This window comes from Haliotis rubra, unplaced genomic scaffold (genome assembly GCF_003918875.1).
Source record: "Haliotis rubra isolate DU_JTF1 unplaced genomic scaffold, ASM391887v1 Scf367, whole genome shotgun sequence".
NCBI classification, from domain to species: Eukaryota; Metazoa; Mollusca; class Gastropoda; order Lepetellida; family Haliotidae; genus Haliotis; species Haliotis rubra.
In genome coordinates this window covers 169277-186852 of record NW_025767043.1, presented here as the reverse complement: position 1 = coordinate 186852, position 17576 = coordinate 169277, and the positions used below count along the sequence as shown (strand labels likewise).

General features: G+C 37.3%; 2 protein-coding genes across 2 annotated transcripts; one reads left to right on the top strand and one right to left on the bottom strand.

Moving 5' to 3' along the window:
* Window positions 1–3129: 3129 nt before the first annotated feature.
* On the bottom strand, window positions 3130–7456 carry LOC124285726 (m7GpppX diphosphatase-like). Its single transcript, XM_046722004.1, is given in 5 exon segments — window positions 3130–3581; window positions 3584–3686; window positions 4656–4880; window positions 6483–6628; window positions 7141–7456. Coding segments are annotated over 5 exon segments (954 nt in total). The 3' UTR covers window positions 3130–3417.
* A 264-nt stretch (window positions 7457–7720) lies between these two features.
* Window positions 7721–16126, top strand: LOC124285724 (D-2-hydroxyglutarate dehydrogenase, mitochondrial-like). Its single transcript, XM_046722002.1, has 7 exons — window positions 7721–8154; window positions 9091–9288; window positions 10991–11184; window positions 12586–12754; window positions 13617–13903; window positions 14372–14543; window positions 15213–16126. Exons 1-7 carry the CDS (start codon window positions 7815–7817, stop codon window positions 15461–15463), a joined length of 1611 nt encoding a protein of 536 aa, XP_046577958.1. The 5' UTR covers window positions 7721–7814; the 3' UTR covers window positions 15464–16126.
* The last annotated feature ends 1450 nt before the right edge of the window (window positions 16127–17576 follow it).

Sequence of the window (17576 nt, the reverse complement as noted above, 5' to 3'; positions counted from 1 at the left end):
AAACAATGTGAACAAAAGATGTGATGTGTTTGAATATTTGAAAAGTCAAAAAGGACAAATATATTGTCTACAAGACACCCACTTTACATCAGATTTGGAACGTAATATCAAACAGGAATGGGGATCAAAACATTGTAAATTTAGTTCTTACAGAAGTAACGCCAGAGGAGTAGCAATTTTATTCAATAAGAACTTTGAATTCAAAATCAAAGAAGAAATTAAGGATGAAGAATTTGGAATCTACTTAGCATTAAAAATACAAATTGAAGAAAGAACAATTACTTTGATATCGGTGTATGGTCCCAATAGAGATACTCCAGAATTTATCAATAACATATTTGATATCATCAAACGCCTCGACTCAAAGTATTTTATTATTTGTGGAGATTGGAACATTATCCAAGATATTGAACTTGATCTTTATAATGACAAACATGTACATAACACTAAGGCGAGAGATGTATTCATAGAATATTTTGAAGAATTTAATGTTATTGATCCGTGGAGAGATAATAACTCTTTACAAAAGCGATATACGTGGCACCAACAAAACCCGAGAAAACAAGCTAGACTGGAATATTTCCTTTTATCAAGAAGTCTTGAGTTTTCTGTCACAAACACAGGTATAGATCCAAACTATAGGTCAGACCACTCATTACACTGATTTGCTTTGAAATTCAATGATGTAGAAAAAGGCCATGGATTTTGGAAATTAAATGACTCTCTTTTACGAGATAAAATATATGTTGACAAAGTGAAGGCAATAATCAAAGATACCATAAAACAGTATCAAAATAATACTAATGATGTAGAAATGCATTTCATGATTAATGATCAATTATTATTTGAAACAATTCTCCTAATGATAAGGGGGTGGTGGGGTTGCCCTGTGGTTAAAGCATGATTCCCCACATGGGTACAATGTGTGAAAAAATTATCCATCAATATCTGGACTCTTTTTGTTTTTCAACGATTTGATTGCTCTAAGGATTTCACTCTAGGGATTTCTAATTCATTTTGCAAAGATTTTGGAAGGGTTGGGGTTTTTAGTTCTGAAACAAGTGAAAGAGACCAAGTAGTTTTTTGGTCATCCATACAGTCCTGCTCAGGGTCTGAATACAGGTTTTGATAAAAAGCCTTTTGTTTGTCTAAAATATATTCACCATCAGTGATAATTTCACCCATGAGACTAGTGATGGATTTACTAACATAGTTTCTGTTTTCAAGATTACAAATATATTTTGATGGCTTTTCTCCCTCTTCATACCACTGAATTCAGTTTCTGATCTGTAATCCTTTAATTTCTTGCCCTTGAATTTTTTCAAACTCCATCTTGTGTTTGGATAGATCAGAGAGAAGGGTTTCATCAATGTTTTGAAGATTGCTACATATCGTATCCTCCAAATCTTTAATTTTATATTCTAATTTCAAAGTTTTTTCATTCCTTTCTTTTTTTCAAAAAAAGAGCTATAGGAGTTAGATTTTCCTCTAATATTCATCAACAAAGTTTCCAGGAATAGACAATCATCTATGCTTAGTTTCAAATCATTATCATCAACATCATTTATGCCATTGGTTTGAGAATTTATTACATGTATATAGTCTCTTAGTTGCCCCGATTTCATTTTTAAGTAGTTTAACATATTCCTTGACTCTCAAGAGCGATGTGTTAAACTTCCAGTAGCCCTTTCCTCTAGACTTGCTGTCTGAAGAGAAGGTTAGAGTAATAGCTGAATGATCTGATTTATATCCTGGTAGAATTGCAGAGTCTACAGTTACATTTGAAATATCTTGAGATCAAAAAGAAATCAAGTCTGGCTTGCTGCCTTGGATTCTTTTTCCACCAGGTATATTTCCTTGTGTCAATATTGAAGATTTAATTCATCTACCTTCTCCATGATTATTTTCCTAGCATTAGGATTATTTGCATGTTTATAGTTCTCTAAATCAATGGTTGAATCCATAACTAAGTTCCACATTACTTTTGGCTTAAATTTGAAGAATTCCTTAATGATAACCTCCAAAACAATCTGACACTATCTAAATTCATCATTATGTTGGGACTGCCCTCAAATAACCAAGTAGTAACTCACATTTTACTACTTGCAAAAAGATTAATCTATACTTCAAGCCTTAAACAGCAAGATATATCCTTTGCAGAATTTCTCAAGCTGCTTAAAGACATATGCTATATCAAAAGGTTTATTGCAATGAAAAATAATAAATTTAGTTGTTTTACTAGGAAATGGCAACACTTAGATACGGTACTCTGACATTTTAATTTAGCACACATGCAGTTTGACCTACTCAAACTATTGTGTACGCTACAGTAATAATATTTTCACACTAACTCCTATTTATCTATATATGTACACCCTCATATGTGTATACAATTTTGTACTAATTTGATGATGTAACTGCCAACACATGTCACTCTTCTGTCTGTACATGCAACTTGAAATGTAATAAAGAAAGATTTAAAAAAAAAAGTTCCACATTATCTAAGTTAGCGTCATCATGTTTTATCAAACAGTTCAGGTCAAAACTATACCTTATTGACAATACATAGAGGAAAGAGACAACTTACTTTATTCAGTAAAGATAAGTTATTTTACTACTTGTAAGAAGCAAGGATCATTAGGAGCCATTGCAACCCAAAGTTTCCCCATAACCAATTGTTGTAACAGTATGTGCAGTGAGTGAGTATAATTTTACACCACTTTCATGATTGTTCCAGCAATATGACGGCGAGGGACACCAGACATGGGCTTCACACATTGTATCCATGTCGGCAATCGAACCCGGGTCTTTAGCATAAGAGGAAACAATTAAACCACTGGGCAACCTCACGGCCATAACCATGTTTGTCTGACTTGTTCACACTTCACAATATTATTTTAGCAACAGCAGTCATCGCCACACAAACCCGTGAGTAGGTCACAACACTCTGTACTTCCGGTGACAAACAACGTTTCATATCTTTTCGAATGGTCTCATGGTTGTCAGTTGACAGTAAGGAACCGAAAATCTTTGCAGGAATAACAAATTTCTGATCTAACCATCCCCAACATTACGACTAACAACAGCTGTGACAGCCAAGCATAGTTGTACACTTGGTCTGGTCATATTTGGCGGTCGCGCAATTTGGAACCAGAACTGGTTCTTGAATATATGCTTGTCACCGGAAATCTGCTACCAGAAGTAAGCTGGGCCCCGTCTCGTGTATCGCAAGTTGGTGCTCGCAAAAGGAGCCGGGAACCAGCTTAGTACCGGAAGTAGCGCTTCGCGAGACTTACAGGCCTACTGACACACAATTAACTAAGTAAGCCTGACCACCTCATCGTAGCCTCTTGTGATCAACACAAGAACATGTTCTAACTTAGAAGATTAGAGTGTATAACATACAATCCCAAACCATCATTTAAAGTAGCCATATTTCTCATAGTCTTTGTACAACTGCTGGTTTTCTCTCACAGTGAAACTCAGCGACTTGTTCTGATAGTAGTCATTGCATGTTTCAATATTATCGATGACGTCCTCCAGCAAATGGGCCCGCAAGGCATCAAATCCTGGAGCTTCGTACGTAGATGGGTGATGTGAAAGTGCAGATGGTAGTATGAGGGCTGGTAGTGGAAGTAGATGCGGAGCTGGGACTTGGGCACGGAATACTTCTCCTGTATAGCACTCTGAATAAAATAAACGTCACAGTATCTCATATCAGACTACCATGATTAAACAAGCGAGTGAGTTTAGTTTTACACTGTATTCAGCAATATTCCAGCTATATGGCCGGAGTCTGTAAATAATTGAGTCTGGACCAGACAATCCAGTGATCAACAACATGAGCATCGAACTATGCAATTGGGATACAATGACATGTTCAACCAAGTCAGCGAGCCTGACCACCCGATCCCATTAGTCACCTCATACGACAAGCATGGGTTGCTGAAGATGAATTCTAACCCGGATCTTCACGGGTCATGATTTAACGATTCATTCATGCATTGTAATCATGGCGATCATAGATGAAGAACTTTCAATATACTGCCACAATGGGCAATATTCCAGCTATATGACAGCAGTCTGTAAATAAAAGGGGTCCAGACCAGCCAATCCAGTGATTGATATTAAAGGCATCAATCTTCACATCTGGGATACAATGATATATATCAACCAAATCAGCAAGCCTGACTGCTCAATCTCAACAGTCGCTTCGTACAACAAGCATGTGGTTTAGAAGATCAGTTCTAACCTGGATCTTCCAAGGAAGACCTTAAACATTAAAGGCAACAAACTCAATGCATGTCTTCCCATCTTTCTTTAATTCATGACGATGTTCATGCTGTTGATCACTGGATTGTCTGGTACAGACTCAAATATTTACAAACAGCCACCATACAGCTGGAATATTGCTGGATGTGGCGCAAAACTAATCTCACTCACTTTACTTCATGAAACAAAATCTACCTGGTCCTATCAATCATTCACATGAATCACAACAGTTGATGTAATGTTTACAACAAAAAACAAAACAACAACAATATTGCCTCCCTTGGACCAAAAGAATTTCAGAAACTGGATGGATTCAGAAATTCCGTGAAAATCTTCAAATTGATTCATATCATGTGTCAGTAAATAGCAAACAATTGACTCACTGTTCCCTTCTCCAGTACATTTTTAAGCAGTGGCAAGTGTTGTTGACCGAGATCTCTCAGCGACTTGATCCCCCGCTTGTGTACTATAGCTACAAGGTAGAGACTGTCTACGTCTTTTCCGTCCCACTTCATATCTGGCAATAGCACAAACCCAGTGTCTGCGTCCGGATCCTCCATCACAATCCGCTCTGCTTCACTCTTCTTGTCCAGGATGTTGTATACCCACTGTAACCATGGAAACAAACAATTTCAACGGATGAAGAAATTAGACAAGGTGTGTCTATTTACTCATGACCATGTGACAAAAGTTGTTTGAAAATCATTTTTAGGACACCACACATTGTTTCTAGTCAACAGAATAGTCATCCAAAAATAGGCAGATTAAATTATCCTTTCAATTGCATGCTGTGTTCGTCTGCTCGTATTGTTGAGTAAAATTTGTTTCGGGCAAGTGAAAAATATATTTTGCTCGTCCTAGAGGACGAGTACATTTTCTGACCCAAAAGAAACATTTTTCTTTTCCCTTGAAGTTCAGCTATCTTATATGGTAAACGAATTCAATTTTGTCAAAGATTTTGTACAGAAGACAAAGTAAGTAATGTTTATTGTAGTTTTATTCCAAGCAAACATTTTTAAATAAAATAATTTAAATTTATATTCATTGCGATGCATGATCTATAGGGAAAGTACAATTTTAGAAGGATGAGTGGATAGTTCATATTACTCGCCCTACAAGGCGAGTGCAGATTTTTTAATTTGTCGAGCCCTGAGAAGAATATTTTACATCAAATGTGGTTGGGGACAGTCATTGCTGTTTGATTAACTTGAGAAAGCAAGCTGTGACAGGAACATGCAAAGATGTTGTGATAAATATTAAGGTAACTGTAGCGCCCATAAATTTTCGGAGTTCTGTGATGGGCTTTGAATCAAGGACCTACCATTCTGACACCTTGGCCATTAACCCCTTTGCATTAAATTGCAAGCTGACAAAGTAAGGATATCATGAATCCATATTCTGCAGCAACAAAATCCTATCCTTGACATTTGCAGTCTACTTTTCTTGTATCAATCTCCCTGCTTGTTCGGGAGAGTTCACTCAAACGCATCTCGTTCAGTTAGTGTTTATGGAATTTAAAAACATTCATGGAAACGCATATACACTGACTGCACGAGATTTGCCTGCTAGTGAACTACACACGCTCCCAAATTTCATATGTTAGAATTTAAATTCAATTCGGTTTTCAACTTTGCTGATACCAGACGTAAATTTAGAGTTAGGTTAGAAAGTCCATCAGTTGTTAGATATTCATAAATTAGCTTAGACAATCGGTGGGGTTTAATTAGTAAAGAACATTAGAGGTTAGATATTCAGGGTTAGACTAGTTTAGTATTAGTGGGGTTTTGAACATTAATAGAGTTAGAATTTAGATATTAGGGGTTACTAAAATTAGTTAAATTCGTAGAAATTCATCATCGCAAAAGTTTATACATTCAGTTAGTTCTTCACACATTCATTTTTCCCATAAGTGTTATCATATTTAGTTCTTCAGTTCCTCATTAGAAATAATTGTAAAATAATCACATTTAGTTCATTACATTAAGTTAGCAAATTTACGTTTCCACAAAAAGCATCAGAACACTGCTACCTTGTTATGAATGAGTTTTATCCCATGTTGTTATTACTACATATTATTAAATATGATCACACATTACATCCAATTTGATCACTGTTCTTATTTCAAGACAATTACCATAAACAAAAATATTTGCCATTTCATCACCAACCATACATTTATTATTTAACATTTTTATCAATAAATAACGAACCTGCATGCTGAAATTACTACTCTCCAGACATGGTAGTGTGATTTTCTCATACAGAGCAGGCGTCTCTCTGATGGTATACTGGTCATGTTCAGAGTATTTGTCTACGTGCTTCTGTGTGGCCGGATATATCACAGTAGTCTTGAAACCTGCATGAGAAGAAATTTTCAAAAGTGAAATTGCAAAATTTATTACATATTCTGTGTTATATATATACAACCAATAAAAAACAAAACAAATCTAATGCCATTAAATTAATGGTTTACCATGGTTACAGGATGCACAATGGCACATATTCTACGCAACAAACAAGGGAGTACTTTCAGGGTCATACAAAAATTGCTTATGCATGTTAGAAAATGACAGCTGCTTTGTCATATTTTGGTACTATTTAATTACTAACTTCTGTAAATAATCATTGCAAAAATAATACACGATGTTGAATCATATTTAAGTGATAACACGTTTAGAATCCTTTCAGATGGTAGCTACATGTGTACTTCTGAATAATTACGCTAAGGTCATGAAAACATGGATTGTGTTCACATATTCAAGGGAGGTAATTCTTACAGTGGTGAGTAATTGTCTCCCATTTCATTTGTAAGACCTGTAGTTTGAAGAAAGAACTGAATTACCATTAATTAAAATAGCGTATATTTACCTGATAAGTCTGTTGGTGGTGTTGCTTCATAGGTACTGTAAATATCATTCTTAAGCGTCTCTCTTAAAGTCGTTTCATATGACAGAAGCCTTGGAAAGCTTTGTTTAGGAAAAGGCTCTTTCTCCAAAAGGACTACTGCAAGATCTTCGCTCCCGTTAAATCTACCCTCCAAACATACAAATTTAGTGCGCTGGTCTTCCCTTAAAACCCTTTGAATAGAAAACCCCTTGAGTGACTTTGAATCTGAAGCAGGTTCCTCAATTTTGCGTTTCTTCGAATCTGAGCTATCACACAATTCTTTCACGGGAGATGCCATTTTGGATTATGTAAAACCTGAAATAGGTGTTTCATCTTGAAAGCGGATCTTACACATCTATATATTTGTTCTTAGAAAAAAATTACTTCGAAATCGTTTGATAATCAGTCTGCAATATTCATAATGTGGAGTATAGACTACTTTATTATGACACATTCAAAAACTAAATATTCATACAAAATGTAGATTGAATAGAAATCTGCATTCGCAAAATATTTCTTTGAAGTAATTTTGTCAAAAGTAGACTTATCAGGGTAGGTAACTCTCTTTTGGTTTGGAAGGGTGTCAAGGACTTTTGTCTTGAGGCTGCATGATAAGATGATTTAGGTGTCAGAGACGTTTTGTCAAGATATAAATCATGCATGCTTGTCTAGCGAGACGAGTGATACAGAGGACATACTGCCAAGGACTGTCAGTTGCCAGTTTTAGTTTACCTGGCAGAAATGACCACGCACGTGATATGGGGCAAGGAGGTCAGTCTAGGCCACATGGATTTGTTCAAGGGATTAGTAAATATCACATGTCATGCATCAACAACAGCGTGAACACTGACAGAAAACCGAAGATAGCTCGTGGTCCGTACAGCGATGTCACAGACGCAGATATTAATTTCTTTGAGAGTCTGATTCCAGGACGAGTATTGACAAACCCAAGTGATGTTGAGCCTTATAATGAAGACTGGCTAAAAACTTGCAAAGGTGAGAATTTAGCTGACCTGAAAAAAAACCAAAAGGAATGTTTATGTTTCAGTTGATCAACAAACATAACCCCATCTTTATGCAAATCTTCGTAGCTGATACGAGTACCCCATGGTAGCCTGCAATTTGTAGAAGGGATGGATTCAGCCTAAAATATCTCCAACATCATCTACAAAAGTGGCTACAGCACTTAGGGATCGTTCTTAATTTATGGCTAGGGGGATGATGATTGTTATGAAGAGGCATTTACAATATGTGAATAACCCCACCCCTAAATTTTATGTACAAAGTAAGTTAATGAGAATTGAGTTAAGATAGACATAATGTGTAGGTATTTATATATGCGTTATCCATTTGTGGCATTGATTCTGCATTTGTCATCATATTTATTTAGCAGGGTGTGGTGGGCAAGCTGGCTAAGGCACCAGGCTAGTGATCTAGTGAGGTTGAGGTGCCGGGATCAAGCCCACCTGTGACCAGGTGTAAAAACCCTGGAGTCAACTTTGTGTGCAGACTCTTTCAGTGTTGTCACAACCCCTAGTGTACAGTACACAACCCTGTGCACTTAAAAGATCGAGGGGAAAATACCAGCGCCTTGAGCATGCACCAGTTGCGTGGATATGTGCACTATATAAATATACTATAATTTCCTTGTCAGCTTGCAGACAAGGTGTCTAACTTTGAATGAGAACGTCCTTGGTTAGAATCCCAGCACAAGACTCTGACTATCTATTAATAATGGCTACCTATACATGCTATGGTCCATTGTATCACACTTGTTCCAAACAGTAACTTCTTTATTGAATCCACTGCGATATTTCACTCATCAAAGTTTGATGTTAAGTTGTAATTGCAATGCCAAATGAAATCATTAATAAATGATTCAAAAAAGTGTACTTATCAATCATCAGTTACCATGGTTACACTAACTTACAGGTTCAAGCAAGGTTGTACTGAGGCCAAAGTCAACAGAAGAAGTGTCAGCCATCTTGTCCCATTGTAATGAGAGAAAGTTGGCTGTGCAACCCCAGGGAGGAAACACTGGACTTGTTGGAGGGGGTGTCCCAGTGTTTGATGAGGTCATAATTTCCACACAACTAATGAACAAGATTATATCTGTGGATGATGTGTCAGGCAAGTATGAACATTGTTAGCTGGACACAGTCTGCAGTCAAACCAGGTTTCTCTTAATTCAAACAAATAACAGGTGTCAATCAAGGAACAGATTGGTTTAAAACTTTTGGTAAAACGATATAGAACGGTAGGAATTAAACAACAACATTTAAAAGTAACTATTATGAATAATATATTTTGATTTTCTGAAATCATTTTAAAATGTTTTGTTCGTTGTTTAGGCCACAATAAGACCAGTTCCATTTGTATGGCAGTTGTCTGTAAATAGAGACTGGACCGGCTTGAGTATCGATCTACATCACTGACATATGCTGACTTGCATCAACCAAGTCATCAAGTACCCCCAATCCTGTAACAAGCATGGGTTACTGCAGATAAGTCCTCAAAGTGGTAATAGAATAGAATAATACTTTAATGCCTTTTCAGGAATTTGTGTTACATCAGCAGAGCTACTGACACATCAGAGAGATACAATTTACACATAACATATTTACATAAATGCATTGATTTAAATATCTTCACATTCGTTTAAGAGATATATGGTACTTGGAATAAAGGATGTACGGGCTCTCTTAGTTTTCACAATTGGAACTTTGTAGTGGCGGCCTGAAGGGAGGAGGTTGTATTCCAGATTTAAGTAGTGAGTTGGGTCAGATATAATTTTGACAGCTTGATTCACGATTTGCCGCTCATATATTGATGATAAACATTCAAAAACATAAACATAAACATTCAATTTGACTCCAGCGATTTTACTTGCAGTGATAACAATTTTGTCTATTTGAGATGAACTGAAAGAGACCCGTACCAACAATGGAAAGAAAATGTTAAAATACTCTGAATAAATGCTGGTTATAGTGATATTTTTGGTTACTTAGTTATGTATATTGGTTGTAATGTCCAGAAAATGTTCAAAAATGTGTGACTGAAGGATAACAAGAAATACTGAAAAGCCAAGAACTTGTATAGCTTCAAAATTTCCAATTTTCACATTGAGTTGGAAAATAAGACTGCATTCCAACGTAATCTAGCTTTTCTGGAAGAGTTCATGTATTTCAGTTATTCCAAAACCAATAAAGGCAAACTCTTTTATGGTTTGTTTTTCATTACTGCCATAAAAGTCACATCAGATCAATGGTTTCATTCCTTCCATCTCATGGAGTTTCCAGGTTCGAAACAAGCAACTGTTGCTAGTTGTAAGAGGCGACTTGTGGATCTTGTAGTCATGCTTGGTGACTTGGTTCCTGATATCATAATACCGAATACAGTATTACACAACAAGCACACTCCACTACCTTCAAATATTTGCAAAGTGACCTAAACTGACGTGATGCCAAGGCTTTGAGACTTGTACCTGGAGTGAGTGAGTTAAGTTTTAGGCCACACTCACCAATATTCCAGCTATATGGTGGCAGTCTGTAAATAATCGGGTCTGGACCAGACAATCCAGTGATCAACAGCATGAGCATCGATCTGCGCAGCCGTGAACCGATGACATGTGTCAACCAAGCCAGCAAGCCTGACCACCTGATCCCGTTTGTCGCCTCTTATGACAAGCATGGGTTACTGAAGATCAATTCTAACCCGTACCTTCATGGGTTACTTGTATCTGGAAACATTGTTTGTGATGTCACACTCGGTTTTTATGACTCAGTTAAAGAATTGATGGAATAATTGAGGGAAACTTTCCCCCCTGTTTCAGGTGCTGTAGTGTGCCAGTCTGGTTGTGTGCTGGAGACCCTTGACAACCATGTCGCAGAATATGACCTTGTTGTGCCCCTTGACCTTGGAGCTAAGGGAAGCTGCCAAATTGGCGGCAACATCTCAACCAACGCAGGAGGCATCCGACTTCTCCGTTATGGATCTTTACATGGGAGTGTGCTGGGTTTAGAAGCTGTAAGTAGAGGATGTATATTCTGTGCATGAATACAGGGATTTAATTTCTACATATTTCAAAATTATGGGTTGCCATAATTATTGTGGTAACAGGTGAAAAATACATGCAGGAGTTCATGTGCATTTTGAGGGACGGTGAGTCTAGTGGTTAAAGCGTTGGCTTGTCACGCCGAAGACCCGGGTTCGAATCCCCACATGGGTACAATGAGTGAAGCCCATTTCTGGTGTCCCCCGTGATATTGCTGGAATATTGCTAAAAGCGGCGTAAAACCAAACTCAGTCAGTCAGTCATGTGCATTTTTGAAACTAAATGGCCTTGGGAAGAAACATTAATTTATTATACTCTGAAGTTTTGGTTTTTCAGAAATGTTATTGGTTGCAGGAGCAAACGAGATTGACTGAGATGTTTGATGGCTTGCAAATATTAACCTCTGGATATTTTGATAACCAACATAGAGCGCACTTGTAGGTATAAATATAAAGAAGTATTTCATATAAGTTTTTCGTGTGCAATACTCGTAACTGGGTCGAAAGTGCAACAAAGGATTTCCTCCATTGCGGCCTGTAGAGGTGCCTCAGAGCTTTCATGTATGTGAGCGCTCTCTGTCCGTCTCACTAGATTTCTAAATTTACTCAGGTGCCTCCAAAGTTGTCTTTTTTAAAGGCTTTTCTTGTTTTTTGATTGATGTATATTTCATTTTCATTCAGTGCAATAATGTAAAACTATTATTGTTAAACCTGTTTTCCCTTTATTGCTCCTGTTGCCACCATATCCACAAAGCTATTTTGTAAACTGTGGTACAAATATATTAGCATAAACTGTAGGGGTGACTATTGAGGGGGAAACAACTATTGAGATAGCGATCATCTATTGCAACATACTATTGCAACCAACTATTGCAATACTATTGGAATAGGTTTTTCTCCTTGAATTGTCTCATTTGGAGTCTTTTTCATAATGAATGTATATGCACAGTTTATATGAAATAAAAACAAGCTGAATTAGTTTCAGTCTCTTTTAATAACTGACAAGAAACTTGAAACCCAGATCAAGTAAACAGTTAAAACATGAACTTATTGTTATTTACAATTTCAACTCTGAGTTGCATGCCGTGTTTGCTGCCATGTTTGTTTATTGATAGTCACACATACTATCGATGCATCAATAGTTTTTCTTTTCTACCATCGATTAATTGCTATCGGAGACTCAACAATTGCAGTCCATCGATAGTTCAATGGGCTTTGAGGCAAGTTTTGGTGAATTATTGGTATTTGTGATATCAAGATGGACTTGGATGCTCATAATCATTTTCAGTTTCCATGCAGGCTAGTCTACAGGACAGATGTAGCAGTTTTGTATGTACATCATTTGCTGCTCTCACAAAATCAATGGTATTCCAGGTTTTGGCAAATGGCAAAGTGGTAGACTGTCTATCATCACTACGCAAGGATAACACGGGTTACGACATCAAGCAGCTGTTCATCGGCTCAGAGGGAACCCTCGGCTTCATCACTGCTGCATCTATCCTGTGCCCGCAGAGACCTAAAGCTGTCAATGTGGCGCTGCTGGGTAGGCACATTTGACTTGTTGCTTTTCATTAATTTCAAACTACCAGTCCCAGAGACTAGCCACAATAAAAATTACCAGTCCTGCAAAAGTTCTGCTAGTCCTATGTTCATTGCTTCAGGTTTACATACAAAATTTTCTTTTTGTCATCCATTGAAATCCACTTGACTAAATATCATTAAAGTTTCTTATGGTTTTTTTCTTAACAGTCTTAGACATTTTGATGCATTTCGTTTCCATGTTGCTAGGTTAGCTTGGTTTGCACCGAAAAAAATTAAAGATTCATCTGCTTCCCCGCCATTGCTCACAACCATGAAGCAAAAGTGAAACGTAATGTACACTTTTGTTTAAGGGCAACATGGCTAAAATGTGAAGGATCAACAAATGTATTTTAAGCATATTTTGCAGACTCAAATTTCAGATTTGGTAGAGGGTTGTTATACTGAATAGAAAGACAAAATCAATACATATTCTAGCACGACATTGTGTGATACTCGATTCTGATTGGCTGAGAGCTCATCAAACCGTACTTAAATGGCAGTTTAAGACTGCTAATTAAAGTGACCGATTCACCGCATATGAATACAACAAACTTGTTGACCCTATTGTTTGTAAACAAACATGTCGAACATCTGCAATTTCTACCTCGGCAGCATCTTTGGTGTTTTTGAAGTCAAAAGCGAATGGTTTGAAGAAGAATTTCTTGACCCTAATCCCAGTGAAGAAACTATGAAGCTGGAAAATCCGTCAGCAGCGCAAAAGCGTCAGTATATTCAAACCAGGTCCAGATCTAGCGGGCATGACGTCGACGTAGGCAGCATCTCCACTAAGTCAGAGTTGTATATTCTCTGGCTTAATGTTGTAGGCTGCGAATCCTTCAACTCACTGGTGTCAGTGTTGAAAATGGTGAAGACCGAAGTCGGCGAGATTCTGTCGGCCTTTGAGATGATGGACCACGCCACGATGGAGGTTGTGACAGGCAACCTGAACCTGACCTGTCCCATCAGTAACAACGCCTTCTACGCCCTCATCGAGACGAGCGGCTCCAACGGCAGCCATGACCAGGAGAAGCTCAATGCTGTGCTTGAGAAACTGATGGACAAAGGACTGACAACTGATGGGACACTTGCCACAGACATGACCAAGATTAGGGTCAGTAGGCTGAGTTTTTCTATTCTGTTAGCTTTGCAGTCTAGATCAAAGCGATCTTCATTTAATTTGCTGAACATTATATAATGAAATATAGCAAATCATATAATTGGTGCTTTTTTTCCAACCAAAAATGTTCAACAAAAGTTCTGACAAAATGAAGAGTTTAACTGTCCAGCTTGTGTGCTAAAATGCTTGACATTGCTGGGGCCTACTCCATGCATAGTTTTACTCCATGGCGCCCAAAACTTGTATATTTTATTATAGATAGGCAGTAACTTAAAAGGATTTCAAACTATCAGATATGAATCCAAGGGTTGTGTCGGTGTAGCGAAATGACAGCCTTGGATATATTGAATACTTTGGGCTCAATTTTATGAAATTGTCTCAGTCTTCACTACAAACAAATATTCCCAAAATATTCATGATCTCTAATAAATTCATATGTTGATGTTGTGTTGTTATACCAAGGCGATCTGGCAGCTCCGGGAACGTGGTGCCGAGGCCTTGATGGTGGATGGATATACGTACAAGTATGACTTCAGTCTGAAACTGTCTGACTTCTACACACTGGTGGAGGACGTCAGAGCGAGGATTGGAACGAAGGCGACAAGAGTGGTTGGCTATGGCCACCTTGGTGATGGTATGTCATTGGTTTGGATGGGATGTTGTTAGTTTGAATACAGAACATCAAGCTTACGAAATGTACACCAATATTTCAGGACGTAACATTACAGGTCACATCAGAATATCATGAAAATGTTACTTGTTTTCTACGAATTGTAAGGGGATAAACAATTCAAACAGAAGACTCTCTATAGCCTCAGCAAGTACTCCCATACATCTTAGCCTTTCAGTAGACATTCACAGATTATCTTTTGTTCAATTTACAAATATTTAGTACAGAGCCTTCTAATATCTTTCAAAAAGTAATTTGAAAGGCAATTACCACTTTGAATCTAGTGACATTAAACTTGAGAGCTATTTTCTGATTGTCTGATGCTGCCTTCCGGTTGTCATTTTATTGGTCAGTCCAAGTCCATGAGAGGTTGTTGTTATCTCAACTGTAATGGGATGTCCTTAAATGTTTGTGTAGAGATAGCGAGCAATAAGATCTGATTTTAATGAAATTAGTTAAAGAATGAGATTTGATCATGTTCACTATAGCCTGTTCCAGTCTTATCTTAAACACTGGAAAGGTCATTTTCACCCCCTCATGTTTTATTATATTTATTTTTAAATGAAATTTATTATGTAGCAAGAATGTGAACATGGAAACTCTGATAAATCATTCCTGAACCAATTGTTCCAGGAAACCTTCATCTGAACATCACATCTTCAGAATTCAAAAGAGAAATTCTGGATTTGATAGAGCCATTTGTGTATGACTGGGTATCACAGCATGGCGGCAGTGTCAGCGCAGAACATGGCCTCGGCTTGTGGAAACGCAACTACATCTACCATACAAAATCTAGGGCAGCTGTGGACATCATGAGGTTGATGAAGCAGGTGCTTGATCCAAATGGTATCCTCAATCCTTATAAAGTTATCCCAGCAGAATAACATCTGACTGTGTACAAGGCACACTGGGCACACTGATGGGCTTCCGCTGAACAGCTTGGGTCATGAGGTTCATGATTTAGATGCTTCTCAGAAATGACCAGTACCAATTAATGTTTGTGTGTCCCACGACAAGTCTAATGCTGAGCCATAACCATGAAACACTGCAACGGGGTACCACGTTGCCCAGACACACAAACTGACAGTCAAAATTTGAAGACTTCTAGGGATCTATTAAACTGTTTTTTGTAAACATCTATTTACAATCTTATAAACTAACAGGCAAAAGAAACAATACCAAGTCGAAATCACTGATATTACAAAACGACAAACCACCATTGTGACAAAGGAAAGTGAATTTTATAACCGGGTGTATGGGCAACCTGCATGCATCGTTTCTTTGGCCGGTTAGTTTATTAAAATGTTATGGCTGTTATGATGCATTTCAAGTATTTGTATTGATGAATCGAGCCGTATGAATCCAATCGACTTCAATTCTTTATTCATCATCACTTAAATCAAATATTCATTAATTTTAAACATTTTCAGGGATTGGGAAAGGCAGAGGCCATGGGCCATTTGCACATTAGAATTAAAACATGGCCCATTAAAACTTTGAAGTTTACGATTGATACAGGGCCATTGGCCCATTCTACATTCAGAAAATGGCTAATAATCCTGAAAATGGCCCATTGCCAAAGTTCTCTATCCCAATCCCTGAATGTGAGAGGTTTTATTTGAATTTGGGTGTTGTTTATCAAAGCGAGATTTGCAAGAATATTAATCTAAGACAGGCAGGAAAATAGTCAACAACTCTTGTATATCTACTTTGACTTTATGTGATAACTGGACATTGATATTGTCGATATGGTTACAACATGTCAAACAAATTATTTTGACACTATTTCAATATATATACTATAGGGACAAGTAAATCTACTGCTGTCTTGCTATGGTAACTGTTACCCAATATTTGTGATATTATCATATTCCTTCTTACTGGATTTCTTGCAGTCCTGCAAAATATATTTATCAAGATTCAAGGAAATAGTGTATCAACTGAATTGTTCACATTAGAACTTTTTTCAAGAAACAAAAATCAATAACAGCAGATCATTAATACACAAAGTGGATTGTTAAGAACTCCACTGGGACGTTTAGAAAGATTTCTGTATTTTCATTCACAAAGTTAAAATGTTTAGCAATCATGCCTGATATTACTCTGAATCACATGGAACCTGTCCCTCATAGCCAATGTTTTAAAGAGGAAGGATCTGTAGTTATTGCCAATCATACCATTACTACCAGCATTAGAGTTGCTGTACAGAATTTACTGTCTAAGTCATGCACAATTATTTGGCGGTGAAGTTAACGTTGAAGGATGAATGGTTGTATCTTCCGATGTAGTGTTGGGAATTGGTTGAAATCTCATAATTGATGATTTCTTCATTACCAACGAACAATCATCGATAAAAATTAGTTAGCGTCAAATTTCAGATTTTCCTATTCAGGTTGTTATTGCAGATATGTATAACATGATGCACCTTGCTTCTTTAAAGTGATGTTGATATATCATGAACATAAACCTTCTGGGGTCTTCAAGAAATATTCAGTCATGACTTTTCAGTTAGTGAATTGAGTTTTCTAAGAATTAAACAAGTTTTCAGGCCCTGACAACTTCGAAGATATGTTCCATCGTCAAGTGTTTCAAAGACTAAAACAGCAGTTCCAAAATCGTTTGTGTTCGATTATGAGAAAATGTGATCGATTGCTTGGTCGTTTGGTCACTTCGACCAATCTTCGATTATTTCAGTTAATCGGAACACCACTATTCCGATGTACTACGAAAGCCATGGGGTCCCAGAGTTTACTGAATGTTGGCGTCCCCAGAATATTCAATATAGGTGTCATGTCATTGCAGCTAGTTTTCCAAAGAGGTCATCCTGTCCATCAAGTTCTTACAATTATATATAGTCATAAGTTAATGTTCCAGAATTTGAAGACCATTTCTGGTGTCTTCCCCCCCACCCCACCCCCACCCCTGTGATATTGCTGAAATATTGCTAAAAGTGGCGTAAAACCAAACTCACTCACTCCAGAATTTGAATGGCAGTGT